We start from the raw sequence: 16083 nt of genomic DNA on the forward strand, positions 1-16083 counted from the left end.
ATATTTTTTAAGGCTTAAACGTGATTTTAATTATGGTTTAGGTTATAATAAATTTAAGAATTTTTAATTAAGTTTTTAATAAATTTATATGGTTTATAAAGTATTTATAAATTTATTTTTTTCAACTGAATTTATGTTATTAAATCACTGATGTGAATGTTAAATTAAAAAAAATTTAAGTGCACTTTTTAAGTAACAATTCTGTTAGATTTAATTTTTGTATCAATTTTAAATCTATACTTATATATAAAGGATATTATAAATTTCTATTTTTAATTTTATCCTTTAATGAGTAAATTTTATTTTAAATTAAAACAATTATTTTATCATTTTTACTTTTTAGATAACCACTATGCTAGATTTAATTATTTTATTATTTTTAAAATATTTTAAAATTAATTTATTTTAAACTAAAATAAGTATCTTTAATACAAAATTATCTACAAAATAAATAAATAAAAAATTATAATAAAATTTAAAAAAAATTATTTATATTTACTTTTAAAATTAAAAAAATAACACACATGCGTCCTCATTGAATCAAACTAAAAAAAATAGTTTTTTCTTATTTTATTTCTTATGCAAAGAAGAATTTTACTTTTTTTAAATGTAAATTTTTACATTAAAGTTAGTTAAGAATAAAAAAATCACAAAATATCTACAAATAACCTGATTTGATCACAACTAACTGACCCTAATAATGTTTTATTAATCACATTAATTACTTTATTTATACATTTTAAGCAATAATTTTCCCTAAATTTTCCATAAACATAGCGATTGTGATCATTAGTCCGGTGGTTCAAATAGTCAGGAAAGTTAATCGCATGTGGAGGAAAATAAAACTAATAATTTTGTTTTTCTCAATTCATTATTCAAATAGAAATGCTTAAATGTATTCTGGTTCTAATTCTATCCCTTGTAAAAATGGTGTATATATTTTTCTTGTCTTCAAATTTGAAGATACCTTTTTTGTTCTTCCAAAATAAATATTAGTTTAAGTTCCGAAAAAAAAAATCTAAAATCTAAAAATCACTACATTTTGTCTATATAAATTTTGGAAAAAAAAAAGATTAATGGCAAGATTAAATAGGTTTTTACATTATAATATATTTAGTTTTATCCTTTCAGTTCTTACAAAAGAACTAAATTAAAGGTAGACTCTCACTTCTTACATTACAATATTTTTATTTTAGAATAATAGTTTTGAAAGCTAAAATGGAAAAAGGTAATTTATTATATTGTAAAGTAAATTGATTATCCCAGGTGACCAACATCAATACATAATTTATCCTTATTAATTACACGTGGTGCTCGTATTTGGCATCCCTTTAATTTGTTTCGAAAATCTACAAAGCAGTAGAGAGCACAAATGAACAATAAACAGAGAAAAATCTGAGGTAAAAGACAACTGATGAGTACATGTAAGCTGAAAGAAAGAACGAATTTCCAATGGATAAATTTTTCTCAAATTTGACAGGAGAAAAAAAAATCCTAAAATATATATGTATATATACATTGTATAACATATTTCCTCTTTTCACAGCTCTAATTGATTGAATTTCTTGATCTAGCAAAATCTGGAACAGATACAAAAAACATGCATTATGGACATGCCACTGAAGAAGAAAAACACAAACCATTATAAGAAAAGCAATGAACATTTACCTCAAATCTGAGGCCAAGTCTGCGCTCATTAACTGCCATCAATCTTGAAGAAGTACACATTGCCATTAAACATGAGTTACTAGCAAGCATCCCCATTCACGTGTATCAAAGATTTGAAGTGGAGTAGTCAATAATGATTAATGACTGCATATCTATTTGAATGGTACATGTGCTGAGGCAGCAGCTGCCTCCATTACTAAGGATATAGGTTGGCGAGCTTGAAGGCAAGCTCCTACATCAAATGGAAGCAACCTAGAACCATCAAAAATAAGATTAACACCAGGAAGGATTGCTTCTTTACTATCATTTGCTTCTGGTTCAGGTTTTGTCTTATTGGCTTCAGGGGTTTCTTTAACTGGTTTCGTGGCAGCTTCATGAGGAAGAGTTAATGCGTAAGATCTGCATGCACCATGCAAGAGCACACACTTTCTGAGACTTTAGATGATTAGAAAATCCAAGTTACGAAAAGCATTTTTTCTGTCTTGTGTTTGACGACAAGGCAAATAGAGTTTTATCTAATGAAAACATATATAACTTTAAGCATCGGATTAATAGGAATTCAGCAACAAACCTAAGAACATTGCCATCACAGCACAACACTTCATTTTGGCTGCTTTGTTGGTTAGCAAGTTTTAACCTCTGACGCACGCTCAATACCACCCCTGAAGCGGGAGAAATATCAATAAGTGGATTCCATGTTGCCCTAGCTTGGTCCATAGGTTGTCCTGTAACTTGCTCTTTCTGGTAAAGAAGCTTTGCAGTTGGACCTGTTGGTTTGTACTCAGCACAAATGTCATGTAACTTTTTCCTTAAGATTTGCATTGCATCATGGTGTTCGCCAAATGAGCCAGATTGAAGTATCTTAGACGAAACTATCCTTCTACATATACTATTGCACAACGTTGGACTAAATAGGGGTATCCCGAATTCCACACTCAATGGCACCCATTCATATTTCTCTATGGAAGAGAAGTGGTCTGATTTAGTTCCGTTAAATAGTTTCAATAGCCGAACATAACCAACTGTCCACAGTTCCATTTTGTTTGCCAAATTATTCAACAGCGAATTCAGCTTAAAATTTTCCTCTTCATCATCTAGTCCTAACTCTTTTCCTACAGAGGCAATTGATCCATCGGCGTTTCTTAAAGGCAAAGGAACATCCAAAGTAATAAGTTTTCCAGATTGATTAAGATCAAATCTACTGAGCGGCAGCACAAGCACAGCTGAATGTTTAAGAAGTGAATTTAAGCAATGCAAAAGTATACTTCCCTTCACCATGTTTCCTTCGAGCTTCCTTCCTAAATCTCCTATAGTGGAACCATCCCAAGACCATATAAGGGCTTTCTCACAACCAGTCAATGGAGCAGGAAGCAAGCGCATACATTGGCCTTTCATCAAAACAACTGATAGAGGCCCACTACCTGCAGTTGAATATAATACCAATTTCATCCATGGACTCATGGAAGAATATGCAGGAGGACCAAAATGAACAGGTCCTGTAGGTTTAGGAAGAATTGATGAAGGGGGGAGAGGCACTAAGGACACAAGTATACCATAGTCACGAAGAAACAAACGATCAAGAGTAGTTGGTGTAAGAGAAGCCAAACTTTCAGAACGGAGAAGGTCCACACGATATATCTTTCTCCTTTTCAGTATTTCTATCTTGACATCTGAACCTTCAAACACTGCTGGTTTCTCATTCTCACGGAAATTTGTGTGTGACTTGTCAGCTTCAAACATTGGTAGTTTCTCATTCTCACGGAAACTTGTGTGTGACTTGTCAGCTTCCTGAATGTGAGGATCACTTCCTTCCTCCAAAGTAGCGGAATGAGTTTCATCATCCATCCCACTACTAGTAATGTGAGGATCACTTCCTTCCTCCGAAGTACTGGAATGAGTTTCATCATCCATCCCACTACTAGTACTAGGAACACCTTTGTCAGCTTCCTGAATGTGAGGATCACTTCCTTCCTCCAAAGTACTGGAATGAGTTTCATCATCCATCCCACTACTAGTAATGTGAGGATCACTTCCTTCCTCCGAAGTACTGGAATGAGTTTCATCATCCATCCCACTACTAGTACTAGGAACACCTTTGTCAGCTTCCTGAATGTGAGGATCACTTCCTTCCTCCAAAGTACTGGAATGAGTTTCATCATCCATCCCACTACTACTAGGAACACCTTCACTATACACTGAAGCCTCCACGAATTTCTCTGAAACAGAATTTATTAACTCCTCAGTACTAATCACAGTTTGTAAAACACCAGACTCTTCTGATTTTTCATCCAAAATTTCAGCTATCACAGAACTTGGCCCATCATTGGTTGATGTAATCATGTTCAGGTTATCAGAACCTCCCTCTTCTTCATCAGTAGCTATTCCACCTGATTGAAGACATTCTAAGACACAACGCAGACTAAATAAATGATTTGCAAACTCCTGTAATTCTCCCTCATATCTTGCACCTTCCAGGGTACTAAGATCCTTGCAAAGATCAGTAATGCTCGTATGACCCAATTTTCCCGCTTCATAAAGTGTAACAGCATGAGATTTCAGGCCTGCAAGTTTGGCGACAAACAAGAAGATAAACCAACTCAGACGCCATAATGAGTAGCAGAATTCATTTCATCCAAATTGCCTTCAAGAATAATATAATTTATATTTTGACAAAACAGTTAAACTCTTCACTAAGTCCCTGTGACTGTCTTATTTTAAGTTTTCCTCTGAATAACTTATCTCAAGTAAAAATGGTATATGCAACCCCTCCAAAAAATAGATACAATTAATACTTGCAACCAATCATATTTAAGTATATTAGAGAATTATACCAATAATTTTGAATGAAATTGTTCAATTCCATATTTACTTGAGATAAGTTAGACAACCCTTTAAAATTCTAGTCCCTACGAGAAAATTAAGTTTTGATCCTTACATATTCGTAAGAGTAAAGTTTTGGTAACTGTGGCGAGCACTAATACTAGGTTTTTTATGGTATAAATCCGATACATAAACTGTCGTATCTACAAAAAGTATATGAGGATTAAAACCTATAATTTTGTGGTATAGAAACTAAGACTTAAAATGGGCACAGCAAAAAGGATACAATGAATAATTTAACCCAAAAAATAATTCTGAAAATTATATCAAATAGTTAAACTTCAAGCTTCACGAATCAAGGAGTGATGGGTATATATAAACCTGGTGAAACAGATCCCATCATAAGGTAGGATGTAATATTAGCATCAACTATGAAAGCAACACGAGTGTAGGAAGAACGAGATGCATGGTTCCCTGAAGCTGAGGTATCAGCTTGTTGAATGGAGTCATTCTCTAAAGGCGTATTATCATGATTTTGACCAGCAACAGAACCATCTTCGTCGCTAACTGTACTCATAGGAGATGCAAGTATGGTTGAATCTCCAATAATAGATCCTGGATCAATCACTTTTGTTGCCCATCCCAATCTACACACAAAAGCAGCAGCAGCCTGCAGCTGTGATAAGTCAGCCTGTAGGGTTGTTGCCAAGTCACTAACTGTCACATTTTCATTTGAAACTACAAAAACTGCATACAACAACCTGAAAGAAAAAATATCTCTAACATTAGAGTCCAACTATATTGAAATAAATAAGCTCTTTGAACAAAATTGATGGAAACACAGAATGAAACAACTACTTTACTCTTCAATAGGATCTTCATAAGTTTGCTCCCTGTTGGAAACAAATCCTTCAAGCTTTGAAACTGAACATAAACATAAATATTAGTGACAGATTTATAAGATACAGCCTTTGAAAATAACGTATTACATATCGTCACAGAACAAAATCTTGACCGTACAAAAGATTTGTTTTGGTTTAAATTAAAGTATGAAAGTTCCTTTTAAAATTTAATCACCCTTAGATTTATAACTACACCTGCGTAGTTATATATTACCGACAGCAGGGATAAATTTCTATTATAATATATATCCACTACTTTTTATCCATTTGTATCAATTGAAATTTAATTAGATGTAGCTCATTTAATTTTGTTTTTCCTTTATAGATATCTTCATTTAATCAATCCTGAGGAATATAAGACTCCATTCATCATTCACTTAAAGAACAAGAATAACTTTTTACAGTTTTTTTACAATGTCTATTATATATCATGAAAAATATTAAAATAATGTTTTTGTTTTGGAAGTTTCATGAAAGCAATAATTATCTTAAAATTTCTTAAATATTTTTAATTAAAATAGTTTCCTAGAAAAAATAAAACAGAAAAAGTCGGGCCTTAGCATGACAAATTTTGAGGGCTCAAGTTTCATTGCCTGGTATGTTTGTGAAGATAGAGAGGAAAGGATAAATTACACAGGTTTTAACTAATATAGGCTAAAATCCTTCACAGGTAACTTTCTTTTTTCAGTATTAATATCCGAGGCAAGAGAATTTATTACATATCCGCGTGTGTGAAAACATTTGTTGAAAGAAATCGGTTTCTTAAATAGTTTTTGTAGTATGAGAAACTTCTTACTGAGAAATACTACGGGTTCGGGTTTTTCCTTTCTCGTTCAGGTAAATGAAAGGCATTATTTATTTGTTCTTCTTGCATGGTACAGCGGCAATACAGACCAAATGCATGGAATTGTAAACAGAATTGGTGTCTTCTCCTTGTCATGTTTAAAGGCAGGACAACTCCAACCATTTTTGAGTATTAAGTTTGATAAAGATACGAGCACTATGTTACTTCAGTCATAACATGTAACATCACATAATTAATAACCACAATGTCAACAATTGAAGAAAACTATTATTTAATTAAATGTTATTAGTTACAAAACTAGTCAGTAATCCTAGACTTGGTTAGAAATTCTGTGTTGAGACACATCAAGTCGTCATATACTCAGCTCACTGCTGCTCAATTTCATGTTGTGTTAGGTTTATGTGGCTTAATTCAATCTCTAAGGGGTTTTTATTCGGTTCAAACACTAAATACAATCCATCTTTTACATAATTTCTTTACAAGCTAATGATAACCACTTTCTGCTACGAATCTTCTTTTTCAATTTGAAATATTGGAGGCTAAGGATCAAACTTGACCATATTGGGGTATTTTATTTAGAACTTTTCTTCAAATTGATATTTATATGAAATAAAACGTGTTAACAATTGAGGTTCAATTTCACTGGATATATTTCATCATTCAGGATGTGTGTGAAAGTGAAAAAGGAGAAAGGAAGAAATAAATCAAGAAACTGTGAAAGTTAAGAACAGGAAAGGAGAATTTGTGAAAAAAATTTATCCCGATTCATTCCTTTTAGGAAACTGCCAAAAAGAGAAAGTGTTGATCATGTTATTCTTGTAAATGTAACTATGAAAAAACCAGGTTCATCATGTTGAATTTAAAAAATCAAACTAGGCCTTCAATACGTTTGGTTTAGTTTAATCAAGCCGCCATAAACAAATCTGTTAACTTTTTGAATTTTGTGATCACTTGCCTAAATCTAGACCGAAGTCACCAAACGGAGCTGATGAACTACCTTTGTCCAGATTATGAAGCTCAAAAAATAAACTCAGTCCTTGGAAAGGACAGCGACAAAGGTAAGATATTAGAAAATATTAGGAAAAAATAGCCATAGAACAAACCTTTAAACCGGTCGTGTGGATAAACAGGAACATCAAAATATACCAGTCCCCGTCTGCATAGACCCCTTATAACGTGAGAATCAAACGTGACAAATGAATTTGCATCATCCAAACAGACTTTGTCTATTGCGGCCATTTCCTCCTTCGAGAGTTTCTATAAAGTAGAAGAAAAGTAGAGAATAAATCGACAAAAGGAATTAAGCCAAAAAAGTTATGAGGAATACTAGGCTACAAACAATATATAAAATTCTTTATTACTGGGTAAAATTTCATATTAACCCTACTAAAACATGGGTTCAATCTTTATCAGTACAACATGAGATTTCGCTTTGAAGAGCGTAAAGGTGTATTATTATAGTATTCCATGTTATTCTTATTACCAATTAGCCACATAATAAGTGAAGCTCCACTGTTTTATAAGGGTGAAGGACATACCCCACCTTAAATTCCTCCAAGGTAAGGTTCACAAGGCAAACTCCCCACCACGGTTCAATTGGAAACTCCACAGGTTGAGTAGGCAAAAGTTCTTTTACTATCGACTTGTTCAGTTTCCACATTATTTTCTGGATATTCCAAAAGAGCAATTTCTTGGTGAGACATGACTCATACAAATTTGCAAGCCTACCTTTGATCATAAAGGCATAACCAACACTAACTTAGGCTATACTGAAAATTCAAATCATTATCCAAACAATAGCAGTAAAACCAGTGAACTCACAAATTTAAATATGCAAAGAACAAAACAAAGATAATACAAATTGATACGATGGTTCATCATGCTTGCTGCAAGTCTGGTCAAAGTTGTATATGTGCAGACAAGAAAGAAACCACCTTTCTCCTTCTTTCTCCAAATTCTACTTCTCTTTCTACTGCTTCTCTAATTATCCTGGTTTTATATTCCACAAAAGGTTTAGAAAAGAATCATAGACTATATTTCCTAAGCAATGTTACAAATATTAATAATGCATGCCTGTGTATGACTTGCCAGCATCTAAAACCTAAATGATGACACGGCCACATAAAAAAAGTCATATATTTGTCCTGTGATTTAATTTTAATTCTTTATAATTTTGTCTTATGTCTAGGAATCACTTCTCTCTAATAAAATATTTTTATTTATATGTTCCTTTGTATAAATGAGTTATGATATACTCCAATCTAAAACCATTTGACAATTGTAATTTTTAAATTGAAAAATATACTCTGGTATTCTTTCTTTGTTGACGACCTATTGTCATATATTTCTTTTATTAAAATGATTCAAGTGGTGTCCTGATTATTAAGTTATAATTTCCCCTTATACATAGAGAGAGAATAGAAGATAATATATGCAGCAGGATTGCTGTAGGTAATTAGACAAGCACAAATACGTATACAGTAACTTACATGTAATCCAAAGTATTGAAGATACATTTAAGTGTAACGTACATGCAAATCTATGCAGTACCTTAGACCTGCACTTGTTCATTATATCAATAAATTCATTTCTCCCGATTCCTGTAAGTCTTAAAGCATCTGCAGCACTAAAATTCGGGATGCGGTCATAAGGTTGCTCTGCAAATAATTGAAACAAGCAGTAAACTTCTAAAGGCCAGCTTCCACCAAACAAACCTTTACTAGTCTAGAAGTTAATCTACCTTCAGAGTTCAGACTATCAAGCAAAAGGTAATGCAAGTATAATATGGAACTTCTGAACATGATTTAATTATGCCTTTATTATATAGAAAAATATGTCAAAGAAGTTTAATCGCTCTCTCTACTCTCCTCTTTTGAAAATTGAATTGGATTAATGGCAGGCAAAGAAACCATTAAAAATCCGGCTAACAATAGATAGTAAAAAAACTTAATACAAAGTCATTTTTTCTTTAAAAAATGAAAAAAATGAACCTAAGATTATTGTTATTTCTAATGGACATTGTTATATTTGTGTCAAACTTTGACCTGAATAGTATAATACATTTATTTGAACTTTTTTATGTTTTTTTAGTGTTAAAACATATAAACTGGTGCTTTATTTCTAGTTTTTTGATGTTATAAAATTATGATATCATGTTTCTTAAATATTAATTATTTGTTGTTTCTATTATAATTATTACATTAATAATATCAATTTGGCTATGGTTTAGCAACTATAAAGCCTTGAATTTGGTGCCTTGATCACATACTGTTTTAATTTTAAAAATACTTTTATTAACTTCCCTTATTTTAACTTTTAAATCCAAGCTCCTTTATGCATATCTTCATTATAATACGAAACATTTTCCACTTCCAAGATGTACTTTTTTGCTTACACTACCCAAGCTAAATATACATACCTCCCTCAATTTTAGACATTTTTCTATGTTTTTTCTCTATCCATTCGTATTTTCTTACGATTTACTTGGAATTAAAAATAACTGCACAATACATAAAATATTTGATAGTGTCAATGAAATAAAAGACTAGTGCAAATGCAAATGCCACAAAATTATCTACTCCTTATTGGTCAGCACAGTTTTTTTCTCTCTAGAATATAATAACAAGAAAAGAAAAAGGCCTAATTTTGTGCTATGTATAGCAAGAGTTAGTTAAACACAATATTCATGAAATTAATTTAGTTGGAATTGGAAGGAAAAATTACCATTTTTCATCACTTCAAAAAGCATATCAATGTAATATCTGAAAGGTGTTACTCTCATTACACGGCATACATAGTCCGCCAGATGATATGGAAATAGCTGCAAGGGAGAATATGAATATTAAATGCAGACGACCTAAGACAGAAAATAAAACATAACAATGGCCCCCAATATCTAGGAATAGTTAGTCATTAGTTCTTAAATATTGAGGAAGAGGATGAACAATTCTTTCATAAAACCATAATGTAATAGTATGATTAAATTATTATTAAAACCTTATCCTAAAATTGAGGACATTATGTTTTATTTTTAGTCACAACGTCAGAATTCGGTTTTGAAAATTTTCTCTACAAAAATTCTTTAATATGATCCGTGTGGATTTGGACATATGTATATAAAGTTTTGTAAAAGTGCATTTGATATACAATTTCAAATTTCAATTGGAGAAATCAAACAGAGTAACAGACATTCTGTACAACACATACAGCTAGATTCTTCTGCAAGTAGCGCATCATATCTTCATAATATTCATGTTCTTTACAAAGTTTACGAGAAAAAGAATCTTCCCATTTAAGTCTCTTCTTTATGCAGTATTCGATTATCCTGCATAAAATTTACATGGTCAATAATAGAGAAAGCAGAATTATAATCATGTATTTACTGGAAAAAGTTATTCAAGAAACGAAGACATGAACCCTGAAATGAATGGAAAGCATCACATTTTGACTTATGACCTGATTTTAAAATAGAAAATAAAAAACTTATAAATGATGATTGCTGTCTGATACGGCCAACTCATTCTTACAATTAGGCCCAAAAGGAATATTAGAAGCATCCTTTATCTTTTCTCAATAATAGGAAGTATGAGTTAGGTAGGTTTTAATAGGAAATTGTTAAGAATCTGGTAATGTTTAATACTCAAGGATAACAAGGTGTGCATTACGCTATTATAAATAAGTATTCGTAGTATTTGATAATTAAGTCTATTTTTTTATTTCTCCCTTTTGGTACTTGAGGTAGCTCTGATCTCAAATCAGATTCCAATATCATAAGACTCTCATTCCGAGTGATAAATATTAGTTTCCTTCCTAGTTAAAGTCATTACGGCCTTTGAAAATCGAAAGCTTTCCTAATTCCTTTGAAAATTTACTCCCCTTCAAAAGTTAAAACATATGTTTCTTACCACCAAAAATGAAAAGGTCCTTTTTCAAGCAATGACCATACATACACAAGAAATTCTTCACAATTGACCTGTCCAAGTACTACAGTTTCAGTGATAAAACTTAAGAACTAGTGTTCAATCCCACCTCTTCACACACAAACCTACTGGATGAAAAAAATCATGATATCTTAAAACTTACGAATTTGGTTTGATTTTGTTTACAGAAAACAAAATAAAACTTATTTGAAAAGGTCTTATAATTATAGGAATTATACAAAAGTGCAGAAAAACTCGCCAATCCCTTTGAACCCTTTATAAAAAAACAGCCACAAAAAAGGACATGAGCCGAGCAAAAAAAGCTGAGATGCCAAGTTTCCAACTGCAATGCTATCTTAAAGTTACGGGGGCTCTCCACCTTTGACTCAATAGTTTTCAATTATTCAGTAAAACATAGGCAGGCAATGTACAGCAGTAGTGTTAAATAGTAAATTTAGCCAAATAAGTTAATCAAGTTTTTATTCAAGAAATTCTTAACTAGGACATGAGAGATTGTATCATTATGTCGACCTGAAACTTACTGAAATAAACCAAAAAAATACTTACAAAAGCCATAATCTATTAAACTATTTCAATCAGTCGAAATAAACTCTACTAAAGCTCTTTCAAGCATCTCCTCAAACCCTTTATCAACGGAGATAACTAACTACGGTAGCTACTAACTTCTGAGTACTAACTATAATATTAAACAATGAATCATGATAATATAAAAAATAGCTGTTAAAGTAAATACATAAATTTCATTGAACCTTTTGTGCCATTCTTCTTTTGATGACACAACTGGTTGAAGTCGCCTGGGAAGATTCTCCCATGCGCATTCTTCCTTCACCGCTTTTTCCAACAAACGTTCCTCGGCAGTCTGCGCACGTTGCATTTTCCACTACGCATTAAACACCACCATTCCTGAAAAAAAAAAAAAAAAGGTAAAACAATTATTCATGATTCATCCATGTCGGAATCTTGCGCTCCAAGTCACGTTTGGCCAATAATTCAACATCCGCAAAATCAAAAACAGGTTATAGAAAACAATAGCGTTCAATTAAGAATCGAATCAAATGAAGCGTCAAAATTAGGGAGATCCAATGGAGATTTACAATGAGCACGTAATTAATGTTGAGGAATTAAGCGATGCAGTACTGGTAAATAGTGAGAGCGAAAATGTGAGAACGTATGTCGATGAAAGGTGAAAAACCTGATGTATGGCGAGGGTGTTGGATTGGGGTTCATTGTTTGGGAATTGGAATCTGCAAACTCTTTCTTCTTCTTCTCGAGATCGATCTCAGGAGCCAGATTCCTAAAAGCTCCTAGTTGCACAGGATTGGGGCATCGTGGTAATAAAACCAAATAAAAGTTAAACAAAAATTATTAAAAAGAGGAAGATGGATCAACACTTTTATGAAGTTTATGTAACTTAATTTAATTGACTTTTGACAATGCATATTTTTGTTTACATTCTCTAAAAAAATTATTACCACTAACAAAATATATATGAATCTATATTTATATTTTTATTATATTAAAAGATATTTTAATTTTATTATTTTTATAGCACTATTGTTTTTATAAGCAATTAATTAAAAGGTGGAAAATTAATATAATTATATAATTGAAAAATAGTACCTATTATCTATCTATTATATCAATAAAGAGGAAATTAGACATATATTATAAAATAAAATTAAAGTACCTTAAACATGAACTACATAAGAAATTAAGACAAGAAAATAAATGATGAGCTATATTTTGTAGAAATCTAACTCTTAACACCAAAATGATGTAAAACAGAAAAAAAGGAATTATCGTATACAAATTTTTACTGACATCCCATTTTAAAAAGACATTACTACTAAATAAAACGTCACAAGATCATAATAACGAGAAGCACTCAGAGAAATATAAAATGTAGGAAAGATAACTATTACAGTCATCCGGAATTACTTAAAAGGAAACTTAGACATACCACATAGTCCTAAGCAAAAGGAAATTTAAAAGGGTGCAACAGTTTTGCAAAAAGGTTGCCACTAAGGCAACTAATACAAAAGGCCTCATGGCCATGAAACTACTCCTAAGACATCCAGACAAGGAAATCTAAGCCGCACCGCTGCGTCCCCCGGATCCATCTCGAACCTCCCTCTCATCTGCTCCCACCAGAAGGTGATCATCGCAAAAGAGAAAACATAACAGAAACAACACAAAATGCAAGGGTAAGCTAGTGCAATATAAGACTTATCATGGTATAAAGGAATAAGTGCATAAACATTCCCAGACATACAACACAGAGGCACATAATTCATGTTATGACAAGCAAGCAAAACACTATGACTCGATTATCCGGATACATATATTAAGATCGGATTCACTGGACGCTTGCACTTGTGGTGGCCTCTACTGCTCTGCAGAGCCATTGCCAATGGGTTTCACCCTACCACGCACAAGGTTAGCCTTTAAACGTTTAGGGTCATTATCCTGCCATAGACTAGGGCCTCCCGCTACTCTCACCACTTGGGTCAGTTTGCTCTACTTGAAACTCACTGACCCTTTAGAGTTTCGGGATGCAGTCCTTACTTGAATCCTTATCTTAATATATACACTACACGCCACCATGAAGTCTCCCCACGAGACTCATGGGATTACGCCTATCACATACAAAAATGTCGCGTTACTCATGCTACAACCACCACTTTCATCTCATACATTCAATTCTCATTCCACATTTTCACCATCCAACAGTTCCAAGCCATACATTGATCCAAACATTCAAACATATTCGCGCATATCATATTTAGAAAGAATAATTTAAACGGTACATGCAACAAATCATTCAAACAGCCAAGGAAACATAGCACACTCTCGCGAACTCGCTCAGGCGAGAAGCTGTCCTCACTGAAATAGCTAATTCTCGCCCAGGCGAGATGCGCGACAGTGGAGGTTTTACGAGATCTCGCTCAGGCGAGGCCTTCTCGCCTGAGCGAGACTAGGCGTCGCTCAGAAACGAAAATGGCCGCCTAGGCGAGTTCTCAAGGCAGAACCTTAAGCAAAAGCCCTGTTATTCTCGCCTAGGCGAGACAAGCTCGCTTGGGCGAGATTAACAGGTCTCACCACTGTCAGCACACATGCAGTAGCGAAAACAGCCCAGATCAACGCCCAAATACACATGCAACTTCATTTCATCCAATAAAAGCATACTAGGCACGCACATAAATATAAAATCGACCTAAACAGCCAAGAATACTTAGGACCGATGAGTCTAGCTTCCCTTACCTGTTCTGGAGAACAACCAAAGCAAAAGATTCGAAACTAAGGGCACCACAGCTCCCGGAGTTAGGAAAGAGCTGGAACCTGCAGATTTGGTATAGAGCGAGGTCAGGAAACTAAAACCCTAACGTGACCAACGCGCACAACTGTGAGAAATAGAGAAGGAATGGGACAGAACCTCCAAGACTCCGCTTACTTGGGAAAAGGAAGGGTTTTGGTAGCTCGGAGACGTGCGGCTGGTGTGCCCTAGCAGAGGGCAAAGGTGTGGAGTTGCTGTTTCTGAAAAATTGAAAACTGAGGAATGAGGAGAATGGAAGGGTTTGTGGCAGGGTAGGGTGTCCTTCAGAAGGGCTACCCTTGGGCCTACGAAGGGCCAGACCCACACCTCTAGGACAGCAAAGGAAAGAAAAAAAAAGGCTTACAGTATACTCTTTTGCGTAATTTTTTTAAATTAAAATAATTATATGTAATAAAAAATGACATATAAAATAACTAAAAACTATTTTTATTTATTTTGACAATTACTTCTCATATTTTACAGTTTAATAATCTATAACATTAATAAATGAATATTTTTAGTATATATCATTATACTCTTTTACACCATTTTAAGTAATTATTTTAAAACTAAAATAACTATTTATAATAAAAAAATACTTATGAAGTAAATAAAAATTATATATTAAAATTATAAATATTATCTATATTTTACTTTTTGTAATTTAATGATATCTTTGCAATAACTATTTTATTATATTGATAGTTTTGCACTTGTTTCTAAAAGATAAATTATTTATTTTATGAATAAAAAATATTTCATTATTAATTTTATTAAATAAGTAACAAATAAGTAATTTATTAAAAAGTAAAAATTATTTAATTAAAAAAAGTTAAATATACGTTTAGTTTCTATATTTTAACTCCAAATGAAAATTTCTTTTTTCGACTTTCGTATATTTTGATATTCAAACCTTAAAGTTAATAAATATAAGTTTTTAATTCAATTAAGTTAAATTATTTTCATGTATTAAAGACTTAATAATTAATACATAAATGATTAAAATAGACAATAAACAATACAAATAATTAATTATTAAATAAACAAATAATAGTTAGAAGATAAATTAGATATTATGTATGCAAATGTTTAATGTGTTCAAATTTAAAAAATAAAACAAATTAAAAGATTTGAAACATGTAAATAAATATTTGAATTTAGTAAAATCATAATTTTTTAGTGTCATAAAAACTCCATAAATATTTAATTTTGTATAATCATGATTTGATGAATAAGTAACGCTTGAGACTTAAAATTTTTTATGAAACTACAGTAAAGATAAATAATAAAATAATAGATTGTAATAAAAAATAATAAATTGAAATAAATAATAATAATAATAATAATAAATAATATAAATAAAAATACATAGTAAATAATAAAAATAAGTTCACTAAAGAATTTTAACATACTAATCCATTAAAGGAATCAATTAGAAAAGTTTACCAATCAAATCTATCATAGGAGGTCATTAGAGTCTACTAGATAAATCCATTAGAAAAGTTAATAAATATACGAATTCAACAGAGTCGTCAAACAGATCAATAGACTAATTCATCAAATGATTCTATCATATATTTAAAACAATTTTAAAATAAAATAAAATAAATTTCATTAAAAATATGTAAATAATAA

The 16083-nt window shown here is 31.9% G+C and overlaps 1 protein-coding gene across 9 annotated transcripts; it reads right to left on the reverse strand.

The window, feature by feature from the left end:
- Nucleotides 1-1380: 1380 nt before the first annotated feature.
- Nucleotides 1381-14767, reverse strand: LOC114193555 (uncharacterized). Of its 9 annotated transcripts, none has more exons than XM_028083400.2 (14): nucleotides 14587-14767; nucleotides 14397-14474; nucleotides 12328-12439; nucleotides 11885-12038; nucleotides 10402-10519; nucleotides 9919-10015; nucleotides 8746-8852; nucleotides 7739-7861; nucleotides 7299-7452; nucleotides 5352-5412; nucleotides 4870-5249; nucleotides 2240-4229; nucleotides 1669-2067; nucleotides 1381-1580 (listed from the first exon to the last, which is right to left on the reverse strand). In XM_028083400.2, exons 4-13 carry the CDS (start codon nucleotides 12007-12009, stop codon nucleotides 1821-1823), a joined length of 3402 nt encoding a protein of 1133 aa, XP_027939201.1. In that variant the 5' UTR covers nucleotides 12010-12038; nucleotides 12328-12439; nucleotides 14397-14474; nucleotides 14587-14767; the 3' UTR covers nucleotides 1381-1580; nucleotides 1669-1820. The 9 variants fall into 9 exon arrangements, 8 of the variants coding, with proteins under 8 accessions (XP_027939201.1, XP_027939199.1, XP_085521939.1 ...); XM_028083398.2 differs by having other exon boundaries at nucleotides 14569-14767; XM_085665813.1 differs by lacking the exons at nucleotides 9919-10015; nucleotides 10402-10519; nucleotides 11885-12038; ... (1 more) ...; nucleotides 14397-14474; nucleotides 14587-14767 and adding an exon at nucleotides 8130-8184.
- Between the last annotated feature and the right edge of the window lie 1316 nt (nucleotides 14768-16083).

Source organism: Vigna unguiculata, chromosome 8 (genome assembly GCF_037176805.1).
Source record: "Vigna unguiculata cultivar grain cowpea cultivar isolate G323 ecotype 2 chromosome 8, ASM3717680v1, whole genome shotgun sequence".
Lineage (NCBI taxonomy): Eukaryota > Viridiplantae > Streptophyta > Magnoliopsida > Fabales > Fabaceae > Vigna > Vigna unguiculata.

Excerpts from the sequence above, each read along its gene's own strand:
- LOC114193555 (XM_028083400.2), bottom strand. The coding sequence starts at position 12,009 with ATGCAACGTGCGCAGACTGCCGAGGAACGTTTGTTGGAAAAAGCGGTG. Across the intron at positions 10,520-11,884 it reads AAAGAAGAATGGCACAAAAG|GATAATCGAATACTGCATAA; the intron begins GTTCAATGAAAT and ends AATTTTATGCAG. Across the intron at positions 5,413-7,298 it reads TCCACACGACCGGTTTAAAG|TTTCAAAGCTTGAAGGATTT; the intron begins GTTTGTTCTATG and ends GTTTATGTTCAG.